General features: G+C 42.4%; 1 protein-coding gene across 1 annotated transcript in view; it reads left to right on the plus strand.

The window, feature by feature from the left end:
* The first annotated feature begins 309 nt into the window (after positions 1-309).
* The window catches only part of KIF26B (kinesin family member 26B), a 426,203-nt gene continuing 401,281 nt past the window's right edge, over positions 310-25,231 (plus strand). Inside the window, exons 1-2 of the mRNA XM_075126974.1 lie at positions 310-428; positions 1,087-1,512. Coding sequence (XP_074983075.1) covers positions 366-428; positions 1,087-1,512 — 489 coding nt within the window. The 5' untranslated portion in view covers positions 310-365. The remainder of the gene's footprint in view (positions 429-1,086; positions 1,513-25,231) is intronic.

Genomic DNA, 25,231 nt, shown 5'->3' on the forward strand with positions numbered 1-25,231 from the left:
ACCTTCCTAAAGCTACCTTGGATGTGATTGTTCATTTCACTTGTGGAGGAAAACTGTACTGTCTGGTGGGGGAAAATGCTGATACTCTGGATGCTGGTGTGTCTGTGAAAACAAGAAGTGTAAGTGAATGAGAGAGAAGATCATGAGGAAAAAGATGTTTTGAAGAAAAAAAAAAAATCCAAAACATTTGCCTGAAAACTGATGGTGCTTCTGGGCTCAGTGTTTTCTCTGGAGGAAAAGGTTGAATTTGGTGCAGTGTTTACAGTCTATCTATCCAGCTGGTGAACCTTATTGGATTGAAAATTCTCTATTTTGGATGTAACCTGGGAAATTTTTAGGACGTTCTCCTGTTTTATAAAATCATCATGAATTCAGTGGCTGGAAATAAAGAGAGAATTGCAGTCACAACCAGAAGCAGGAAATACGGGGTAAGTTATCCAGACATGAAATGCAGGGAATCTTTTAAATCCATCTGCGCTAAGGGTTTTAATTCCCCCTCCTTCCCAAGGACCCATGCTATAGCTTTCCCTGTAAACTGACCTGTAACAAATGACACCAACATATGAACCTTATTAAGCCGCACGTTCCCATTCAGAGCTTCACCTGGCTGAGTATATTACTTGGTCTATTCAATGTGCTCAAAAATAATTGCATGAAGTACACTGGGTTCCCTTCTCCCTGCGATCGTTGCAGACTTTCGCCCTCCGCATCCTCCCTGTGTAACTTTTGTTTTTAATTTCCCAGCCCCGGGGTGCATCTCAGTGTGCGATTCGAGCTGCCCTCGCTTTGCACGGCCCCGGACCGGTGGGGACCGATTCTCTGCCGATCACACGTGCGGGGCGTTCTGACACCCCCTGCCCGGGAAGGCGTCCCCGAGCCACCGCAGTGCGTGGGGCCGGACACCGCTCCGGGGGGTGGGGATCGGAAGCGAGGCCGTTACCGCTTTGCCCCCGCCGCTCTCAGGGGGCCGCCCGGAGACCATGCGGGGCGCTTCGCGGCTGGGGTCGGCCGAGCAGCCGCAGTCCCCGACGGCCGCTGGCCGGCCCCGCGCCTCACACGCTGCCTCCCCCTCTGCTCCTCCTCCAGGTGACCGAGCCCTGCTCCCCGACCAAGCCCGCGGCCCCCTTCTCCCCCGAGAGCTGGTACCGGAAAGCTTACGAGGAATCCCGGGCCGGGAGCCGCCCAGCCCCAGAGGGAGCCGGCTCCGCCCTGGGCTCGTCCGGCACCCCGTCCCCCGGATCCGGCACCTCCTCGCCGGGCTCCTTCAGCGGCTCGCCGGGTCCTGCCTCCCCGGGCATCGGCAGCAGCTCCCCGGGCTCGCTGGGGGGCTCGCCGGGCTTCGGCACGGGCTCGCCGGGCTCGGGCTCCGGCTCCTCGCCGGGCTCCGGCAGCGGGGGCGGCTCCTCGCCGGGCTCCGGCAGCGGCGTCTGGTGCGAGAACTGCAACGCCCGCCTGGTGGAGCTGAAGAGACAGGCTCTGAAACTGCTCATCCCCGGGCCCTTCAGCAGCAAGGTGAGCGGGGCGGGGCGCGCGGGCGGCGCGGGCTGGGCTCCTGCCACGGGGCGCAGGCCTCTGAGGGCCGGCGGGGGCCTTAGCTGGGCCCCCACGGCTCATGCTCCCACCCCCGTTCACAAGGCCGGCGGGGCTCCCGTGTCGCCAGCAGACTCGCAGCCAGGGTTGATGGAGGTCGGCGTCGGGGTCACCCCTCATTTGGGGTGGGGTTTTTTAATACCGTGTTTTTATTCCCCGCTTCCTAGCTCTTCTTTCCCTCCAGTGCGCCCCCCACCTCTTGCTTTGTCCCTGTGGGAATCTCTCCTCTGCCCTTGCACATGTGGAAGGCTTCTGGGCATTTTGAGTCAGTCCCTCAAGCCTTTCTTTGCCTCCCCCTTTCATTCCGTTGCTGGTATTTCTGTACTCTGATTCCCCACGTACCTACTGTATTTGGTAACAGAGGATGGGCTAGGGCGCAAGTGTCTGAGCATCTGTGGTCCCACTCCCACTTCACACCCCTTCTCTCCTCCCCTCTAGGGGCCAGACTTTCAAACAAGCACCCAGATCTATTAGGTACTTACTTGGCCCTTAATACTGTAGTATCTTGCGGACCTTTTAATTATCAATACAGTTTTTCTCATAGCATCCCTGGGAGCCCCATTTTACAGATGGGTAATTGAGGAGGAGAAAGTGAAGTACCTAAACTCACAGGGGGAGTCTGTGGCAGAGCAAGCAATTGCACCCAGGTCTCTAGAGTCCCCAGCTACAACGTCAACCACAAGGGCGATGAGCTCTCTTAAAGAGATGAGGGATCTGGCCACAGGTGTCATATTGGGAGCTGCTGTGTGCAGAGCAGTTTTGAAAAGTGCCTAAAGGGGAGATGTATTTTGGCTCTGATTGTGGGTGGTCAGCATTGGAAAATGTGGCCCTATTAAAGCCATCCTCTGTAGTCAGTAGTTTTTCCACTTGTATTGCAGATGAAGATTAAGGTGAACAGCCCTGAAAGAGTGATCAGCAGCTCTTGTGCTGATTGAGTGCCAACAGAATTGTAAGCACTGGACTCCTCCATAGCAACCCTGCAAGTGCTGTATTGTGAATAGGTCTAGAGCTCCCAGAATGTAACACAATGCAATTGTGTTTGCACTGTTGGGCCCAAGTACTATCAAATGATAATATTTACTCTTCCACTTCAAAGAGTTTTCATTAGTGGTTACGATAAAGAAGTACCTTGGAAAAGAGCTGATTGCTGTGGAAGGGTCTTTAGTACTGTTATTGTATTTACCATTATTTATTTATGTGCCTTGTGTTTTGAAAGGGAGTCAGTGTGATCCCAAACAACAGAATAAAGGGCTAGTAGTAATCTCCTCTCCATAGCTGGTTTGTTTAAGCTGAATTATTCACAAGCAGAAAAAAAAAGTATGTTGAAAGGGTTAAATTGACTTAAATATTCATAACTGTTGCTGAATCCTGAGGAAGCTGTGCTTGGAATTAATTTATTTAAAAATTTCAGGTTACATGATATGTAACAGCTATGACTTGCCAGCTTTGGAATTACTGCCCGTGTGATTGCCACAATGTGAGCTTTGAGATAAGAAGGGGAATCACATTTTACAGTAATGGGTGGATAAATCGTAAACTGGAGGGTTTTCTGCCCATCACAAAATGTCAGGTATTAAATGATAGATCTCATTGTATGAGGTAAAAACTCTTCCGCACTCTTGTATGGTTCTCTATTATTAACACTGCAAAGGCTGCAGTCATTACCTTCATTCCCAACTGCATTAAATCCCCCTGGAATCACTTACCTTAGCTTTGTGCATTGTCCACTCAAAAATCCAGCTGCTAATGATGGTGTTATAGAGGCCTGATCCTGCAAGCCTTATGCAGTTGAGTAATCCTTTAATGTCCCTTCTCTCTTCCCCTTCCATTTAGCATGCCCCCATTCACAAATAAATAAACAAATTATGGAATTAACATACCATTTACATATCATCACTCTGCTTGTATGTGTGTATGGGTATCTCTTTCTCCTATCTTTTGTCTACCTTGTTTATGTAAGCAGGATTTAGAATCACGACAGAGACTGTCTACTCTGTTTGTAGCTGCCTAGGACAATGGGACCCCATTCTTGGTTAATCTCTAGGCACTACCATAATAAACATAATGTGAGTAGTTCCATTGACTTTATTAGGGTTATTTGTGTAAAGATTCCTCATGTAAGACTTTCAGGATCAGGCCCATAAATGGATCTAGTGTATTTGTTCCTAGAGTTCTGAAGGTTGCTGAACACCCTCAGCTCCCATTGAATCAATTCTGCTCCCATTGATTTCAATGAGCGATTGACAATTTGATTCAATGGGAGCAGGAGCAGGTCAAAAGGGTGATTCTCAGTATCTCTCAGGAGCACCTTGCAGGATCCATAGTGTCCACCGTAATATGATTAATTAGTAACATCCATTTGTAACTATGAAACATTGGGAGGATCATGAAATTGGGGATCTAAAAAGCATCAGTCATCTTGTATGGATCTAGCTGACTTAGAAGTGTTTTTTGTTTTGCTGCTGCTACTGAAAATAGCCTGGAACTTTCATAAGCATTATATCTATAGTCAGTAAAACATATTTTTCATTTATATTGTATTTAAAATGCATATAACTTTGGGTAGTTGATATTGTAGTAGTGAATATAATAATCCATTAGCAGCTTTATTTTGGAATATACACAATATAGATTAATAGAATCTGCAATGATTTATCTGAACCTGTACCTATATGAATTCTTTCATACTGAGTAATCATACAATTTAAAATGTTTGAATATATCTATCTAGCCTAATACCACACTTAATTGCTGTGTAAGCAGACTGAGTATGAAGCTATGCAGTGAAGCATTACATTGGTACAGAAAAAGCAATACTTAATGTGGAACAAGGCTGCCTCTGACTAGCTCATTGTTAGCACTGAGGTGTGGAGCTTTAACTTTAACTAGAAACATTCATTCTAAATATGTCAACAGGATGGAAATTTAGGGTTTTTGTTGTTTGGCAGAAAGATTAGTTCTAATTTCAGAAGTTCTGCCTTAGTTTAACCATTTAAATGCTGCACTCTTGGCATCTGGAACAGACATCATAAAGCTCAAATCCCTTTTCCCCTGGTGATACAGATATAAACTATGTACACAAACTAGCTATCTGCATTCAATGGGTTAAGTACTATGAGAATGAGATGAGTTACTGTAACTGTACCCTGAAACACATATGTGTTGAATATGATTTACACAATTGATCTTAGAAGGTTGTAATTAATTATACACTGTGCTGTATATTAAAAGGAATTCAGTATATTTTAGAGGCAGTTTTAATGAAGTATGCCATTTGAAAAGCAATAGGGACTGTCTCAGAAATGAATAAGACTATTGGTAGGTTTTTATTCCTTAATCCGTTTCTCCTTCAAAAGAGTTCATTAAGCTTTTTCTGAACCTGGCCCATTTGGAATATGTCTTCAGAAGGGCATCAGACTCAACTGTATCTATAAACATGTATGATGTGATATCTTTATATTTACTATAGACTTGAGATGAAATCCTGGCTGCATGTAATGGCAAAATTCCCATTGACTTCAATGATGCTGAACACAGACATTATGTATTACAAAATAACTAGGGGTTAACTAAAGGTTCTGCTCTGTGTGTGTGTGTGTATAAATAACATGAATATTCAGATCAAGAGTATAGTCTCAGGCTTTCCAGTGCTATCTTGTTCTGGGGTTCAACAAAATCCAAAATGGGAGCTTTACTGTAAGTGGTTTCAGAGTAACAGCCGTGTTAGTCTGTATTCGCAAAAAGAAAAGGAGTACTTGTAGCACCTTAGAGACTAACCAATTTATTTGAGCATGAGCTTTCGTGAGCTACAGCTCACTTCATCAGATGTATACCGTGGAGACTGCAGCAGACTTTATATACACACAGAGATCATGAAACAATACCTCCTCCCACCCCACTGTCCTGCTGGTAATAGCTTATCTAAAGTGATCATCAGGTGGGCCATTTCCAGCACAAATCCAGGTTTTCTCACCCTCCACCCCCCCCCCACAAATTCACTCTCCTGCTGGTGCTAGCCCATCCAAAGTGACAACTCTTTACATAATCAAGTCGGGCTATTTCCTGCATAAATCCAGGTTTTCTCACATCCCCCCCACCCCCATACACACACAAACTCACTCTCCTGCTGGTAATAGCTCATCTAAACTGACCACTCTCCAAGTTAAACCAGAACATCTGGGGGAGGGGGGGGTAGGAAAAAACAAGAGGAAAAAAAAAACTGGACAGTCTCTACGTAAAAGAATAAATGGACACAAATCAGATGTCAAGAATTATAACATTCATAAACCAGTCGGAGAACACTTCAATCTCTCTGGTCACGCAATCACAGACATGAAGGTCGCTATCTTAAAACAAACAAACTTCAAATCCAGACTCCAGCGAGAAACTGCTGAATTGGAATTCATTTGCAAATTGGATACTATTAATTTAGGCTTAAATAGAGACTGGGAGTGGCTAAGTCATTATGCAAGGTAGCCTGTTTCCTCTTGTTTTTTCCTACCCCCCCCCCCCCAGATGTTCTGGTTTAACTTGGATTTAAACTTGGAGAGTGGTCAGTTTAGATGAGCTATTACCAGCAGGAGAGTGAGTTTGTGTGTGTATGGGGGTGGGGGGGATGTGAGAAAACCTGGATTTATGCAGGAAATAGCCCGACTTGATTATGTAAAGAGTTGTCACTTTGGATGGGCTATCACCAGCAGGAGAGTGAATTTGTGTGGGGGGGTGGAGGGTGAGAAAACCTGGATTTGTGCTGGAAATGGCCCACCTGATGATCACTTTAGATAAGCTATTACCAGCAGGACAGTGGGGTGGGAGGAGGTATTGTTTCATGATCTCTGTGTGTATATAAAGTCTGCTGCAGTCTCCACGGTATACATCTGATGAAGTGAGCTGTAGCTCACGAAAGCTCATGCTCAAATAAATTGGTTAGTCTCTAAGGTGCTACAAGTACTCCTTTTCTTTTTACTGTAAGAGGTAATTTAAATGTATCCTATTTGGAAATAATTTCTGTGCTTACACTTATCTACCTGAAACATATTAACTAAACATTAGGTGGCCAAAACAGAGGTTAGTTTTGTAAAACACCATTGTTAAGTGGTTTGTATCCTGGTCCATTTAGCTGAATAACCCACAGTTCCGGGGTGATGGATAAATAGATCTGGTTTAGGCCCAGGACGGTGAAAAGTCCTGTGGATTATGGGCGAAAAAAATTACATCTTGCATTTTTCTGAAACTTTTGCTCACTTGTGCTCATGTATTGTTGATTTAGCCTTTTCCCATTTCAGAAGAGTTCAGTAGTCAAAGGCTTGACTAATAATGAAAAAAGCTGTGCAGTTGATATAATGGAAAAATAGGTTCCCGATAGCTTGTAGCTACTTTAGAAACCTTCCCAGTAGAGACAAGACAGTAATGAACCCTTCCTCGAAGCTTAGTAAGTGGCAGAATAATGGAATTTCATTTCTGTCTAGACCTTTAATTTGTGAACAAGCACGGCCAGCCAGTACAGTGACTTAATTCACTGTGCAAAAATATCAGGCACCTAATCATTTCATCCCAACTCACTGTAATGCAGATAGGATTATTGCATTAGAAATGTGATTTTTAAATGGCCTGGGGCAGTAATTTGTCAGCATTTGGGGGCATTAACTCCATTAAAGTTTAGACAACAGCAACCATTCTTTTGTATTGCATCACAGGTCATAATACCAAACATTTAGTATAAGTCACCTGCAACACATTTTGCAATTGCATATCTCCTGGCAAATAGGGATGTCCCCACATTCTTCCTCCTGTGCCCTGGAATTACAGCTGCTTAGAATGGTTCAGATTAGATATGTATACTGGAGAAAGCAGACCTAGGAATATATCTTCACCAATGAAAAATGCATGCCAACTTGCCATTGAAAGCAGCCAGAGGTCACCTGGGCTACAGTTCACTCTGAGACTCCTGCATGTGAGATAATGTTGATATGATTATTTTGCCCAAACTTTCATATGGCAACTTTGCTTTGGGGAAAGGTGAAAATACTGTATTTTAAGAAGATCCCTTCTTGTGAAGTTGTCAAGGTTCGTAGCTTTGCAGTCACCTCTATGGGATCACAGAGGCTTCACTCTCGTTACAATGTGTATGGTAACACCCATTGTTTCATGTTCTCTATGTATATAAATCTCCCCACTGTATTTTCCACTGAATGCATCCAATGAAGTGAGCAGTAGCTCACGAAAGCTTATGCTCAAATAAATTTGTTAGTCTCTAGGGTGCCAAAAGTACTCCTGTTCTTTTTGTGAATACAGACTAACACGGCTGCTACTCTGAAAAGAGGCTTACTGTTATTGACTGAAATCGAAATTTGGACCAGGCCCATCTCTATATTCAATTGATTGGAGATTGTTTCCCTTTCTGAACAGAAAATACTTCCAGAGGGCCATGGCCTGACCTTTGGAGGGAAAAAATTGCATAAAATGAAAAATTCAGTCAATTTCTGTGAGTGAGGAAAGGAGTAGAATGTTGACCAAACTCTGCCCTTCCACAAGCTGTGAAATGGGTTTGCAGAACCATTATTCAGAAACATGTCAATGCTTAGTGTATAGCTAGCCCCTTATGTAGGGTGAATTTTGAGTATTGTGGTCAATTCAAGGTGTCTTTTACAGGCCCCAGAGAACACACTGGGCTCCCAAGGAATTTTCTTAACTAAATGCATTGGATTATCTTCCTAAAAGGGAATACTGTATAATCATTTGTAGCAATTTTTTGTGTGTGATACAAGAACAGAGTCCCAGTGTATTATTTTGGGAAGACTGTTCCACAATGAATTCCCTTGATAGTACTCGTGAAAATAGCACATACTACAAATATGGGCCATCAGTATGTAATGGGATGCTTGCTTATGTCAGTGGATTATTAGAAAGATCACAGTATTTGTGAATTTAGGGCTGAAAGAGGCTTGCACAGCTTTAGCCACATCATGAGTGAGCCCTTTAAGATCAGAAATTGAGATGCTTCCAAGCACTTAATTGGACAGCCCATCTCTGCACTATACCTGACTGTCATGCTTTGCATTGTTATGTAAAAGGGGTTGCTGCTTTTTGTGGCACATGGTACATATGTCCGAACTGTGAGGCATGTCACACATGATTTTGACTGGTATGTCACACTGCTAGTTTATAATATGTCACAATGTAGGTGTCATGCCATGGCATAAAAAGCATGTCCATGGCATTCCTCACACTTCAGTAACATATATGTTAGATGCTATCACGAACTGCAGGTACACTTCGTGTTTTGGATAGGCAGTTTCCAGTCTATATTTGTTTAGGTCTCTATTCAGAAAAGAATCTCTATTCAGGAAAGCAGCTTACTATGTAAAGTTAAGCAAATGCTTAAGGCCTTTACACTACAACATGGCCCCGATTTAGGAAAGCAACAATCCAATACACCAAAAAGGTGCCATTTTGCTTTTCCAGGAAGTGTGAAGTTCTATAAGATGATGCTAAATTAATTGTCGCATTTCTAATTTTTTCCATGCACAGAGGTGCTTATTTTTCTTTTGAAATTTTAGAGTGCTCATCTGAAAGAAACATGCAGTTTTCTTTTACATAGCATGTATAATATTGGAGCTAGATTGAGTCACAGACGAATACACTAATAGTTATGTCTCTATTCAGTAGTTTACGGGACCAAATCGTCCAAGATCATATGTGCCAAACTTTGATCACAATTTCTCCCATGAAACATCATTGATTTTAAGTGGTGTTACAAAAACATAACTGAGCATAATTTGGCTAATATTGCTGATTGCTGTTGGGATTTTTCATTTAACTGACATGTGAAAGAAAGACCTGTAACCAGACAACTCCACAGCAATTGTCCGTCTGCAGATGCTGTAGAGAACAATTTATTCCAGATAAAACTGGCATTCATTTATTCTCAATATTTTTCCTTCAGATCTATCTCTTTAGTATTATATATGCTTTCAATCTATCTCTTTTGTGGGGCTGTGAGGCAGCTTCTATCCACACAAGGCCCTAGGGAAGAATCAGGGCTGATAAGGTCTAATGGCTGATGAAGCCCAGCTGGGGGAGGAGCTGGACTAAGCATAAGGAGAGGAAGTTGGTGGTAAGAGGGTGCGGTAGGAAGAACTCTGCAGTCACATTCTTGAGGTGGGGAATTGGCAAGAAACAAAGAGGAGTCCTAGGAGGGAGTAAGCCCTGGGATCATTCATGGGACTATAGACTGTGGCAAGAACTGAGGGGGAGGGAGCAAAGTAGCCACAGGGAGCAGAGGAAGCTCCAGGGGTGGGCCAGAAGATAAGGAAAAGTAGGAAAGAGCCCAGGGAAACAGCAACAGAGTCTGAGACTGTTTGCTAGACATATCATCCCTGGACTGGGACCTGGAGCAGTGGGAGGGTATAGCTTCCCCTACCGGCCACTGGAGAAGTGGCACAGTCTGGGCAGTGGAGCTGAAAACTGCCTGAGGCAGTTTGTCCAGAGGGACTTTGACACCCCAAAAGGGGAAAATTACAGTGACCTGACCAGAGGGCCAAGCCACGAAGAGGGAGCTCCTTGAGTTAGGAAGAGTGAGCAGTCAAGTCCAGAGAGAGAGTGAGAGACGCCATCCTGCCACAGGGTGAGCAACCGAAGGAGGGGGCATCAGATGAGCCATAAGGACGTATCCCATTGGTGAATAGCTAACTGTCTGACGGGGCTTCTCCCAGTAGGACGCCATCATATCAACAATGCAAAAAATCTAATGTAGAGGCTGCTAACAGATCCTTAAACAAATAATACTGAATTTTGAAAATTCTTAGTGTGGGCTTCTTGGTCTAATATGCCAAATATTGCTAGGAACTTATTATATCACTGAAGTAGTATGCTAAGAAGTATTTTTTCTACATGTGCAACATGCCTCAGGTGGCATGTGACCAGAATTCATCCTCAAATTTGGTCTGCGAGTTGGATCATTAGGTTCCCTGGGCCAGGTACTGATGGGGAGTGCGACATGAACGCTGATCCAGGTCCTCTGAAAAAATTCTGGTCCAAATGTATACCTTGTTAATGCCATTGAAATCAATGGACTTGTGACAGGGATGAATTCTCACGCCACTGAAGTAAATAGGAGCTTTACCATTGACTTCAAAAACAAAGAACCAACCAGCTTCAAACATAGCCGAAGCATATCCAGCAGTCCAGCCTCCTGGTTTTGCCCTTCCATACCATCTGTAGGCAAAGCTAAATTGCTTAGAAGTAAAGTGGTCAGATGTGTGCAAATGCCTAAAAGTGGGGACTTTGTGACTCTCCCCTTTCTGCTGTGCCCACTTAGGAGAGGAAGATCATATGCATGGGGCTGTTCTGCTCCCTCATGGACTTGCACAGTGCCATTCCCTCAGCTATTGAATGGCTAAAACGTTTAGACTAACATGCTTGACTTGAACATGTATGTAAATGCAACTGGAAATTTGAAAAAAGCCAGATTTCACCTATTGTATCCCTTGACAAAAGGGATAGTTAAATGTATCTAAGGTGTAACTAATTTAGAATCTTGGTTCTATTTTTATTTAACTACTTGACCCAGTAGAATTTTGAGGCAAACACTGCTATCAATAATATAAAGTTATTGGACAGTAAATCCAAGACTCAGTTTGGTTTTCTGATTTCCCCCGCCCTCCCCCTTTTGTCCTGGAGTCATAATTCAGTTCATGTTTTATAACGATTACAAAATGTGAAAAGTATTATGTTAAAAAAACCATTTACCACTGCAGCAGTGGTACATTTAACTTTTGTTTAGTTTGGTCTTTTGAAATTGTATCACTTTATAGTGCGTTGTTAAAATGTGTTTGTTGATTAGTTCAAAACTGTGGTTCAAATGAACAGCTGTTTGCAGTTCTAATATCTTCCCCTGATTAATATTTCCATCTTAATTGTCTGTGACAATCATAGAAATATAGGGCTGGAAGGGACCTCAAGGGGTCATCTAGACTAGCCTCCTGTGCTGAGGTAGGACCAAGTATATGTAGACAGGTGTTTGCCTAATCTGTTCTTAAAAACCTCCCTTGGAAGCCTATTCCAGTGCTGAACTATCCTTATAAGGATTTCCTAATTTCTAACTTAAATCTCCCTTACTGCAGACTAAACCAATTACTACTGTTCCTACCCTCAGTGGACATGAAGAACACTTGATCGCCATCCTCTTTATAACTGCCCTTAAACATTTGAAGACCATTATCAGGTTCCTCCCTCTGTCATCTTTTCTCAAGACTAAACATGTCTAGTTTTTTAATCTTTCCTTATAGTTCAGGTTTCCTAAACCTTTTATCATATAAGTACCTCTGTTCAGGATTCTTTTCAATTTGGTCACATCTTTCCTAAAAGTGGCACCCAGAATTAGGCACAGTACTCCAGCTAAGGCCTCATCAGTGCTAAGAAGAACAGCATTTGCCACTTACATATGACATTCCTGTTACTACATTCTGGAATGCTATTAGCCCTTTTGCAACTGCATCACATTGTTGACTCGTATACCATTCGTGATCCACTATAACCGCCAATTCCTCTTTAGCCTAGCTAGCTGTTTCACATTTGACTTTTTCCCCCTTCCTAGGTGTAATACTTTGCAGCTGTCTCTGTTGAATTTCATCTTGTTGTCAGACCAATTTCTCCAGTTTGTCAAGGTTGTTTTGAATTTTATTCCTGTCTTCCAAAGTGCTAGTAGCCCCTCCCAACTTGGTGTCATTGCAAATTATTCAAGTAATTAATGAAAATGTTGTACAGTACAAGACCAAGGGGAGACCTCTGTGGGGAACCCTCTAGATACATCCACCCAGTTTGACCGAATCATCATTAACTACTTTTTGTGTACTGTGTTTCAACCAGTCATGTACCCACCTTATAGTAGTTCCATCTAGTTTGCTTATGAAAATGTCACGTACAACTATCAAAATCTTATTAAAATCAAAATATATCACATCTTCTACTTCCCCCTTATTTATTAGGCCGGTAACCCAGCCAAAGAAGGAAATTAGGTTGGTTTGTTATGATTTGTTCTTGACAAATCCATGTTGGCTGTTACTTATTATCCTATTATCTCTAGATGCTTAAAATTGATGGTTTAATTAGATGTTCCAGTATCTTTCCAGGTGTCATAGTTAGCTGACTGGTCTATAACTTTCCAGCTCCTCTTTATTCCCGTTTTTAAAGATAGGTACTATGTTTGTCATTCTCAAGTTCAGTTGGACCTTGCCCCTCCATGAGTTCTGAAAAATAATTGGTAACAGTTCCAAGATTGTTTCAGATCATTCCTTAAGTATCCTACTATTAATTTTATCAGGACCTGCTGATATGAATACATCTGACTTATCTAAATAGTCTTTAAGCTGTTCTTTCCCTGTTTTGGCTTGCATTCCTTTCCTCTTGTAGTTAATGTTGGTGGTGGTAAATATCTGGTAACAAATGATCTTTTTAGTGAATACTGAAGCAATACAGCCATTAAACACCTGAGCCATATTGATGTAATCCATTATTAGTTCTCCTTCCCCACTCATTAGTGGGCATACTTTCCTTTGTCTTTCTCTTGCTCCTAATGTATTTATAGAACCTCTTCTTATTGCCTTTTATGTCCCCTTGCTAATAGGTGTAACTCATTTTGTGCCTTAAGCTTATTGATTTTTGTCCCTTCGTGCTTGTGCTATTCTTTTGTACCCATCCTTAGTAATTTGTCTATTTCAACTTTTCGTAGTTTTCCTTTTTGATTTTCAGGTCATTAAAAGAGCTCCTGCTGGAGCCAAAATTGCCTCTTACTGTAGAACAGGGTACTCTCACAATAGTAGTATATTTCCTGGGGAAAAAACACCATGATTTCAATCCTAAAAGGGCCCTGAATCATTTTTTTTCCCCTGCTGAGTGATGCAGAATGCAACAGTAATTTTACTAACTAAAAACTTAGCTATGACACAAAAGTAGAATTCTGTTCTTTGTTCTTGTGCAAACCTTACATTGTTTATCAATGGGAGTTCTGCTGAAGAGTTAGGAGGGTGGTCCAAACTCTGTAGACTTAGCCCACGGTCCATGATTGAAACAGAAGTTCTCTCTCCACAGAACAAGGCTGACTTCTCTGGAATCACTTAAATGACTACTGTACGTTGTTTTGGGTAAGACTTTTGTATTGCCTGTTTGAGGTGGTTGGCTTTCTTTATAACTAAACATCGAGCTGAATCCCATTCATCTTTCTTCCACTGAAGTCAGAAGGAATTGGCTAACAGTAAATAAAGCCTGTGCTGTGTCTATTTGGCTAAATGATTGTTCAAGTTCTGTAACTCCAAGGGGTCTGTCCTTCAAAAAGATTCCACCAAACTCTGTTAATTCAACTATTAACTGCAGGCATGAAAGCATGGCTGCGGGAAGTGTCACACTAGCAGTAGCAGACTGTGATCACATAGATCACAAATACTAGGGTTTGAGGTGCACAGGAGTCCATGAAGGGTGCTATATAAATGTAAGATTGTTCGTTTTTTGTTCTCATCACTACAGCTTGCTTGGCAGTTAACAATTTATTCAACTAATTTATTTATTGGTTTACAAATTATCTTCAAATGGAATTTGCTTTTACATATTCAAAAGTACACGATGGTTTATACAAACATATTTCAGCTTGTGGATTGCTCGTGAATTATTCATCATATCCTCATAAGTTAGTATTTGCTATTTATATTTCACCCTTTGTAGTGTGAGATTGGTCACCTAAATCATGAGTAGGCCCCTACCAAATTCACGGCCATGATAAAACGTGTCATGGACAGTGAAATCTGGTCTCCTCCCCATGAAATCTGGTCTTTTGTGTACTTTTACCCGACGCTATACAAATTTCATGGGGAAGACCAACGTTTCTCAAACTGGAGGTCCTGACCCAAAAGGGAGTTGCAGGGGCTCTCAAGTTTATTTTAGGGGGGGCATGGTATTGCCGCCCTTACTTCTGCGCTGCCTTCAGAGCTGGGCAGCCGGAAAGCAGCAGCTGCTGGCTGGATGCCCAGCTCTGAAGGCAGGGCCCGGGAGCAGCAGTGCAGAAGTAAGGGTGGTAATACCATGCCACCCTTACTTTTGCGCTGCTGCCTTCAGAGCTGGGCGGCCGGAGAGTGGCGGCTGCTGAGTGAGGGCCCAGCTCTGCAGGCAGCAGCACAGAAGTAAGAGTGGCTATACCATAGCATGCCATCCTCACGTCTGCGTTGCTGCTGGCAGCGGCTGTGCCTTCAGAGCTGGGCTCCTGGCCAGCAGCTGCCACTCTCCGGCTACCCAGTTCTGAAGGCAGTGCCGCCGCCAGCAGCAGCAGAGAAGTAAGGGTAGCAGTACCGCAGCCCCCCCCTACAATAACCTTGTTACTCTTCTTCCCGCCCAAACTCCTTTTTCAGTCAGGACCCCTACAATTACAACATTATGAAATTTCAGATTTAAATAGATGAAATAATGAAATTTACAATTTAAAAAATCATATGACTGTGAAATTGACCAAAATGGACCGTGAATTTGGTAGGGCCCTAATCATGAGTATTCATGCATGGATATATTTGCACATGGGTATTCCGAACACTTTCTTACTCCATGAATGTTCATGGGGACAAAATTCCACCTGCATGAATGTTTGAATAAAGCAAATAAAAGGGGCTATGACTTCCATCATAGCAAATTCGTGCTTGTATTAACAAATGTCTGCAATTGCTTGGGGTAGGGGGGTTGTCCAGCTCTTTTCAAGGTTATTCATAGCCTATGGCACAGCTCCACAAAGATACTTAGACACCTAAATTCCAGTTTTATGTTCTACTGTGAACCACAAAATCCCAGCCTGGCTGCTGCCTATCCACTGTAGATGTCTGAACTATTCAACACCTACATTCTTGCAGTAAAAGTTCCCTACTTAACCTAGTTTCTCCTTCTGGGTACATGCACTGCTGCCTCACTCTAGTATCTGCACAGCTACCTCATACCTAAACCCTGGTGCGATCAATGAACTGGGGGAAGACCGGCAGAGGAGCACCTACCTCACCCATGGGGTCTGATCTGGTAGGTGTGCTCAAAGGCTGCCTACTGGATTTGGTTCCATTTAAAAGCTGGCCAGAGGAGGTGATGATGATACTGCTGCATCCTCCCCCCAGTATATATTTAGCCCAGTGGTTAGAGCACTCAGCTAGGATGTGGGAGACCTGGATTCAATTCACCCCTCTGCTTGATGGGGAGAAAGAGGTGGGAGACCCCTATTCAGATTCTAAGTCTCTAACCACCGAGCTATGGGATATTCAGGTGTGTGGCTTGCAGTCCCTTCTGTTCTTCCATTGTGGGTAAATAATTTTAAGTCATGGGGTCAGACAAAGAGAGTGAGAATAGCTCTGTAGCCTGGTAGCTCTGGTAAGAGAGTAGCTCTGTAGCTCTGGTAAGGGCACCCACCTAGATGCTTGGGGACCTTGGGTCCAGTCTCCCTGCTACAATTACTTTTTCTTTATCCAAAATGTAACCGCTTCAGTAGGAGAGATTGAGGAGGAAGACCCCCCCCCCCGCCCTGTCCCCATCGGACTATCCCATAACTCAATGGTTAGCGCACACTCCTGAGAGGTAGGAGACTGCTGTTCAAATCCCTTCTCCCTGTCTGACAGAGTGGGGAATAGAACCTGGATTGCCCACATCCTGGGTGAGTGTTCTAACCACGGTGCTAAAAATTATAATTGGGCCAGTGGTGGTGGCAGTGGCCCTATCATCACCTCTTCTGGCTGTTTTGTGCAGAGTGAGGCAGGCGCCAAACTGCATCTCACAAGAAATTACTTGGGTGCCTAGGCCACCTGACTCCAGCAGAGAGGTTTCTGTTTATGGATTCCTAGCAGAGATGATGCCTGCCTCTGAGAGAGGTGCAGGACTTAGGACACACCCCTCTTGTTGGAATCTCCCGCTGTTTAGTTTAGGCTGCTCTCTGCTTAACGTTTTGCGGATTATGTTCTGAGGAGCCTGTCTCCTACCATTCATTGTACAGGGAGCCTACGTGCCTAACTCAGGTTTTGTGGATTGCATTATTGCTCCTGAGGTTCTCTAGACACCTAAGTCTCTTTGTGAATCTAGGCCTGTTTGCCTATGCTGAGGAATGAAATGTTGGTTTTTATCACCAGTCCAAAGTAAACAAGGACTGTATTTCATGAAGGAAAATGTATGAACAAAATCCTCCAGATTATGTGATTTATTGTGACTTTTTGCTTGAAAATTCCCATTCATCTTATTTTGGCAAGTATTTGGTCTAATGTTCTGTGGGAAGTGTAAGGAAGAGTGAAATGGGGACAGCGGTGGTTCTGGTATATTATGTGTTGGAGAGGTGTAGATGGGCAAAATTCTGTTCGGATTCACTTAAATACTGTAAAACCCTATCAGAATCAAATGAACTTCGATGGGATCTGAGTCAGGGCAGAATTTAGCCCTTATTTGTTTGTCTGTCAGGCTATACTAATGGAAGAACAAGTACTCATTGGTATAAATTCTATCTACCAACCAGTTCCACAGTGTAGGTCTCAACATATGCTGAAATGATTTCATGATACTTATTTCAAATGGATATTTTCATTTTTTCTGTGCCTCTTAGCTAAATGAACCTCTGACTTGCTAAGTGCCAAATGCTGAAAGAATTACTCATTTACTCCATCCACTTGATAGACTTCTGCAAAAATCCTAGGAGGCATTAAGGCACCAGAGCAGTCTTAACTGTAAACAGGCGCCGAACAGTAAGAATAGAAGCCATTACTCTTCATATCTCTATTAGTTTCTCTGCTCATTTAACAGTGCCAGCAGAAAGTAACATTAATATCCTATTCAGCAGTCAAATGCACCAAATTGAAAGTTGACTCGTGTGTTTTCCCCTTTCCTAATGGATATCATTAAAAGTTAACAAGTCATCTAAATCATGTTAGTATTCCCAGGGTCAATATTGCTGGAATTTCTGGCAGCATTCCCATAGGAAGAGTTAGCACTCTGAGATTGTGTGGCTGGTGTTTGTGTCTCAGTGGAAAGTACTGGGGCTGCCTAAACATTGGCACTATATATCCCTATATAAGCAACAACAACAACAAAAAAGATGTTGGATGGGGACATTTCTAATATATGGCATGTACTCCTTCCCCTTCTTTTTCTCCCTACTGTTCTTATAGCTCTAGTGTAAATATTTCTAATGGAAATTCTTCACAACAGGCATGTATCTTACTGCATGGAAACCCTGCTGGGAAAATGTACAAATGATGAACATGTCAGCTGGTATGAGTTTCAAATTTAAGGGATTGTTAGACCATAGATAGCTTTTATTGGGGTCAAGGTGGCTAATAAACTGGAAGATGCAATGAAAAAGGGCATTCAGCAGAAGAGGATAGCTAGCTGTCTCAGCAGGCTGAAAGTCGTGGAATTACTGGCCACCTGCAAGGCTGTTAGTGATGGTTTTATAAGTATTTTTGCAGTGAGGGTGGTAAATGAAATACAAGGGTGTACTTTAATATGCCTATCATCATCTCCTGCTTCCTTTGCTAAAAGTCCACTGATGATTAAAAGTCACACAGATGTTTTTGGGGTGGGGTGGGAAAAGTTGGCATTGGGGTCATTTCAAAAAATGAAGGCACTAAAGTTCAGGAGTTGGGTTAATGGAGATTCTTGCAGCCTCCTTTGTTCTTACATAGCAAATATGAAAAATAGGGTTCTAGGATTCTTGAAGAGTTGTTTTTTGTAAACTTTTCTCATGCGATGTTGCTGCAAAGAGGTTGCTTGGCCTCTGATGGGTAAGTGGGGTTTTCTGATAACCACTAGTTCTGATTTAGGTAGCTTTCTGCATCCACTACTTCTCCTTTATATTTTAAAACTTGTGAATATGATTTTGGCAAAATGCTGAACTAATAAGGGGTTGCAATTATATAACTTTTTGCTTTTATGTTCATTCAGAGAAAGTGAATGCAATGAAAAGATTGAGGGGGAGATCTTCAAAGGCACAAATGAAGATTAGGCACCCAACTCCTATTGAGTTTCAGTGACAGAGTTAAGTACTTGACTGCCCTTTGTGCCTTTGCAAATCTCCTGCTCAAAAGGCCAATATAATTCTATGTGAGTACTTTAGGTTTAAATTAAGATGGGGGGGGGGTAGGGTATTCTGTGATTTTTCTCCCCTCACCCCTCAACTCTTCTGCCACGTTGTCCACTTTCTATTTCCAATGCTTTTCCAGAGCCTTGTCAAGAGAGCTCTGTGACAAGCAGCCAGAGGGAGTGGCTGGTCTGAGAAGAACATGCAAAGTGCTCCTAGGGCTGAGTGTGAGCATTATTTGTTCTTGTGACTGTTGGTGTTTTTATAAAAGCAGCTACTATCCCTGAGCAAGCACACTAAGCTACTAAATAAATCTTTGATAGTAACCTATTTAACAGTCTCATCCATAACACAGTTGTTAAAACATTACTATAATTATGTAGCCCATTCTTACCATAGAGAAGCTGCAAAAATTATTTATTAGCTCTTGAGTATTTGACAATTCAATATTGAATAACAGTTTTCAGTTTTTTTGCAACATATTCAGTATTAATGCTGTAGGTCTTCTAGAGTAGAGGAATAAGGCAAAAAGAAGTAGCGTTTGAGGGAGAGGTGCATACAAAATATTGTAAAGGGACTTGAGTCTGGGAGCAAAGAGTGATAAGTATAGGATTTCCATTCCATAACTATAGACATCCTCACTTGTATTTCACCACTTCTTCTCTGTCCTGATTTAAAAAGCTCTGCTCATTGCTAGAGGAGCTCTTCTGGAGACTTGAAAGATTTATAGAAATACATTTTGTATAAAAGCTAGAAAAATTACTCCCAAATCCTCTTCTCTCTCATTTAGATCACAATACAGAGACTTGTGCACATTTTGTTTTTTAAAAAAGGGTGAACTGTCCTAACAGCAGAAATGGTATTTTGAGGGAATCTGCTTTATTTAAATTTAGATTTAATATTTTAATCCTGATTTTCATTTCCCAAGGTTGAGGCCATGACTTGATTCTATGGACTTGGGAGTGTTAACTGCAGATTTTCCTCCTTGAATCAAGTTAATTTCTTCGTCCTCTTCTTCCAGTCCCTAAAATCTGTACATTCCACTGCAGCATCTTGGATGTGTGGCAGATAGTCCTGAGGCTGTTGCACTGCCCATCTTGCACTTGTGGGGCAAGACTCATGCCTTAGTATCTGTGAATTGAATCTAACTACTTCTTGCCCAGGTATTAGGATCCATGCGGGACAGGATTGTCTCTCCAGATTAATTTATTATCAGTAATTATTTGTAGAGGAATCTAGAGACCCCTATTGAGAGCAGAGCCCCACTAAGCCAGGCTATGTACAAACATATAATTGAGAGAGCGTCCCTTTGCCAAAGACAAGAGTTTACAATCTGAATAGACAGGAAAGGCAACTTGGAAGAGGAAACCAAGATGAAATGACTTGTACAGGGTCACACATCAGGTCAAGGCTGAGCTGGCATTTGCGCTTAGGTCTCCTTACTCCCAAGCAAGTGCCTTATCACCAGATTCTGGCTCAGGGTCATCATTCAGGAAAGCTAAAAGGAATCAACTCAAGCTGCGAAGTTATGCGCACAAATTAAAACACAGTAAATCCCTGTGTGGATGCACTCATTCATAAGTAAAATGGCCTTAGCTCGCTGTAGTTTAACAGATTAGCGCATTCTGCCACTGCTCTAGTTTAAATCATGGATGGTGGATGCCTCAGTTCTTCCTTGTAGCTCTCTCTGTTTCTGTCTTGTCTGTTTAATATTCCACTTCAGTTTAACCAAAGATGAAGCATCCAAATGTCTGTATCTTCTAGGAGTCAGTTTTTACCAAAGTGAATGCTTGTGATGGCTCTTTATAAGCAATGAGCTGTACATAAGTACAAGAGAAGAGAGAACTGCTGACTCCTATTTTGCTATTTGCATTATCAGCAAAGGAAATAAAACTCTTCCCTCCCGCAGTCCAAAAGCACACACAGGCTAACAGGAATCTTTTCAATAAGCACATACTGGGAAAGCCCAGATAAGGGTTATTTTGTGGCTGAAATATCAGTGACCAGTGTGTGTTATGTGGGAAGCTTGTGTAGAAGTATTGCTGTTGAGGAAGTAGCGTATAGTAACACGTATAGATGAGACTGATAAATTGTCCTCTAAACAAGCATCTGCAGCAAATTGTCAGACTGAGACGATTTCCCAGCATACCCTATTCCTCTGTGTGACTGAAATCTCGGAGGCGCTATTTACTCACTTACATAAGAAATGAGGGGTTAGGATTCATTGGTTCGGTGCAGGTTTTATTTGATTTTTGCTTTGCATATATATAATTTCTCTCTTTGAATTGCTTTCTGCAGTGATGTATAATGGCAGTGGCAGCAGCAGCACTAGGCTATTTCTGATCAGAATGCTAGTCTCATTTCTAAGAGCTAAATGGCTTTCTGGGTAAAGTACTAGCCTTTGACTTCTAGAATCCTGTTTGCACCAAATGAAATTAATTTAATAGCCTCAGCTTCATTGTCTGTAGTCAGGAGAATGAACAGTTAAGTTACAAGCATGCTCCCAGAGCACTTCTGGCACAGGCAGTGAGTGGAGTTTGGGGAAAGGAAGAAAGAGGACTCTTCATTTTCATTGTCTGGAAGATCCATGATTAACCTCTGCTAAGGAAAGTGGGGCCATTTGCAAATATGTGTAAAGATTACCTCATTCTGAGAGAAGCTTACAGCACTATTCTCCTTTCGCTTACACCATTGTAAATCAGGAGTCAAACAAGTGATGTCAGCAGCGTTACACTGGCATAAAACTAGCGTGAGAGCAGACTCTAGTAGGAAGAGTCCAACACAGATCTGGGGAGAAGGATCTGGAAAAGAGCTGCAGCTGAAAGTCATTGAGGGATGAGCAGCATGTGGAGGATCTGGCTGTTGGTTGCTTTTCTTTAATTGCTTCTGAGAAGATACGTTACCAACTAACTGTGCTAGAATACCCTGGGTCAGGATAGATGGTAACACTCAAATGCTCAAAAAATTCTAGAACTCCATTCTTGTGGTAGCACAAACCATCTGTTATATTTATATGGCCCCTGTCACCATAGTATCTGAGCACTTAATAATCTTAAATGTATTTATCCGCACACGAGGGAAGTACCATTATTCCCTTTTGCAGATGGGGGACTGAAAGGATCACTTGCCCACAAGTCTGCAATGGAGCAGTCACTTGAACGCATGTCTCCTGAGTCCCAGGCTAGTGCCCTCTATCCACTAGCCCATCCTTTCTCTGCCTCTCGCCGCCTCAGTCTCTTCTTGCAATGGCTGACTGTACCTGCTCTAGTGACCACCTGCTCCTTACAAAGGGAAGTGGGGAGCTGCAGTTTGCATCTGCGCTCTTAAGGGAGTGGAGTATGGTATTAGAATACCTGGCTACTAGTTTCTCAATATGAGAGAGAGACAAATCTTTTAAGAAGAAAAGGGAAGACTCTCTGGTTTTGGTTCTGCATGACTGGCACTGTATAATCTTTACCAGAAGTGAACTGATAAATTAAACTGGTCTGGCAGTTAGTGAGATTTGGTTCTTTAGGTTTTAAAGATAAGGTGTTTTGTTCCCCTTCCCTCTCCGCCTCCCTCTAAGCCTCCTGGAAATGGTCAGGGCAAACCTGGACAGCTCATATACATGAATAATTTAATTGTCCTCTGTTTTCGCTGCTGTGAATGACATGGTATTAGGCATTCTGTTCTTGTTAATTTAATTTTGTATTCAGCCTGCCTCTCAATGTCTATCCAAAGAACAAATGGATGATGCACGGCTTTACAACATATACATATTATTGAACTGTGTCAAAGAGAGCAGGAAGGGGCAGGAGCTGAGGGGGGGGGGGGGGGGCAAGGGAAAGGGCTTTGTCCTTTCCAATTAGGTTCACAACTTTGGTGGATAGTTTTATTAATTCCCCCTCCCAGTTGACAAGTACAGTGTTTGTGAATGCATTTTTTCCCTGTTGTTTGATCAGCTTTATAGATACATTATTTCAAGGGGTTTTATGTTTTGGTAATTGTTGAATAATTCTTTTCCATAGTTTAAACAAGATCTGGTTGACTATGTTCCTTCCCTGGGTTTCCAGTCTTCAGATTTGTATGGTTAAGGGCATTATCTGTAAGGCTTGGGTTGCAAAAATATCTGTTGTCTGAATATACCTCCCATTCCCCCATCCCCAACTAGCATTTTGGTGTTTGATGGCCTCTTCCCTGCACTGAGGGTGCAGCCTCTGCCCCTCTCTTGGTTCATCTCTCCATTTTCATGGGGTCAGAAGTTTATTTCTGGTTACATAGCATCCAGGTTCACCAAACCAAAACTTTAAAAATCATCACTATCCCAAGCATTTATTTAGTTCCCATCAAAGTATTATCTGGAATTCTTACAAAGTTTAAATTGAGATGCTGAAGATATAAGTAAGAGAAACCAAACACCATGCTTCTCTGCATCCTGAAGCTTTACCGGTTGTCTTGGAAACCAGGATTTAGTCAGTTAGGAAAGCCTGGGCAAAGAGGTGGGTTTTGCAGCTGTATTAAAAAGTGGTAGGTTAAAAAACAGGGTGTGAATCCCAGATGTGTGGGTCCTCTCCTGAGAAAGCTCCACCATTGGCCTCCATGGTGAACTTCATCCTTGGGGTACCAAATTCTAGCATTTACCCAATTGGTTAAACCACACACTGTCACAGTTTCCTACCTATTTGTGCCACAACTGACCCGTTAGAACAGTTTTTTAAGATATCTGTCATCAGTGGTGAATAGATATTTATGAATGGATGACTGGGTGAATGCTGCAGCTTTAACCTATTTTATTTGTTGACATTATTTCACTTTCCTCCCCACATCCTTCCCTCTATGTGCTGCCTATCAGCAACCTAATGCGGGTTGAGAAAAGAAGGGCAAACAAGAAATTTTTTCTTTAAAACTAACACCATTGCAATTAAATGACTGGGCAGCAGGTGTGTTCTTGCTTAGCTTGGCTTGGCTTGCTTAGCTTGGTCAGGGGTCCAGTCTTACAACCCTTACAACCTTACTTTTGACTTCAGTTGTGTGAATGAGGATTGTCAGACTGGGCAATGTGCTCTGGAATTTATCCTGAGGCAGGCCTGTCCTGAGCCACTGATCTCCCTATGAGCGCTGCTGGATGTGCAGCCTCTGTGCCTATGGAGCAGCTTATTAAGATCTCTTAATTTGAACCTTCTGGTGTAACGTGCATACTCTAATGTTATAATACTCTTATGTCTGTTTCCCAGAATCAGCTGGCAACCACCATGGGAATTTAGGTGGAAAATCCACAGGCAACACAGAATAAATGGTTCCTAGATTTACAACAGGTATAACATTAATTGACTTAAGTCTAAATTGTGCATATCCTGAGCCAAACTGTCCTCACTTGCCCTCATGCAACCACAGTGAATCCAGTGAAATTGGGGTGTAAATATAAATGCCCTGTGTGTGTGCAGCCATTTGTAAGGAATTCCTCTCATCTGGCTGAGGCAGTAAGGTAGCCTGTACTCCCCTTTATCATAGCGTGTTGATGGATCCTGTCAGGCAGTTTGAGGTTTGTTAGATCACCCAGAACATAGGTGCCTTTAATTCGCTACAGCCCGTGCTTGCTATACATATTGCAGCTTCTTTTCCTGTTAGCATGCACGCACAAACTTTAAAACTCTTTCCTCTAAATCTTTCATGCTGTTTAACTTCTCTACCCTGATGTCGTTGTCGTTGTCCCCCCCCCCCCCCCCCGTTTTAATATTTTTTCTAACTAATGACTCATCTGGATAGGATTGCCTCTGGCTCTATGATGTAGCAATTAACTCTAACCCTAAGATGGCAACTTGCTGGTTTGCCTGGCAGCGTGGGATCTGCAGTAGCTGATAAAACAGAAAGAAAATAAAGTCAGATTCATTCTCTGTTAAGATGATTATTGATTTAGTATGCATGGCAGTTTTCTGTGTAGAGGTTTACCAGTTCTCAAGGTGACTAAAATATTTCCAAGTTGATGGGTTTTGTTTGATTTTTTTTTCCAGAGTTGCTGTGAATGTTACACAACTCAATGGGGCTGTGTGCTCAGCAATTCTGTAAACAAAGCCTTCTGGTTTTAGCTAAAAAGACTTTAGGATAGAACTTGAACAACTACTATTGTGCTGATTGCTTTTCTGTATGTTTATAATTAATTACACTGGCATTCAGCCCAGACCTAATGTTTTCTTACATTGCGGAGAAACATTAAATTCCAGTTTAAATGTATAAAGGGCCTTGGGAATCTTATTAATGTTACATTATGGGCACTGGCAAGCTAGCCCATGTACTAATAATGAAAAGATAAAATCTGACATGTAAGCCAGGGTTTGAAATCTTAAACAGACCGTTCAGGTTTGGAACTAATGTCACACATGGGAACCCTCAAAGCGTGACTTACTCCAGAAACCAGGTGCTAACAGAAAACTTCAACTTCTCAACTCGCATCAGAGGTGACAATGCAAAGAAGTTCTGCAGGGCTATGCAGCTCCATTCAATCTTTATAGCATTGAAGGCACCCTGCTAAACAGGCTGTCGGAAATGCATTAAAAAAGGTGCAAAATCTGCCTACAAATGACTAAGAGG

The sequence above is a fragment of the Caretta caretta genome, chromosome 3 (assembly GCF_965140235.1).
Source record: "Caretta caretta isolate rCarCar2 chromosome 3, rCarCar1.hap1, whole genome shotgun sequence".
Classification (NCBI taxonomy): Eukaryota; Metazoa; Chordata; order Testudines; family Cheloniidae; genus Caretta; species Caretta caretta.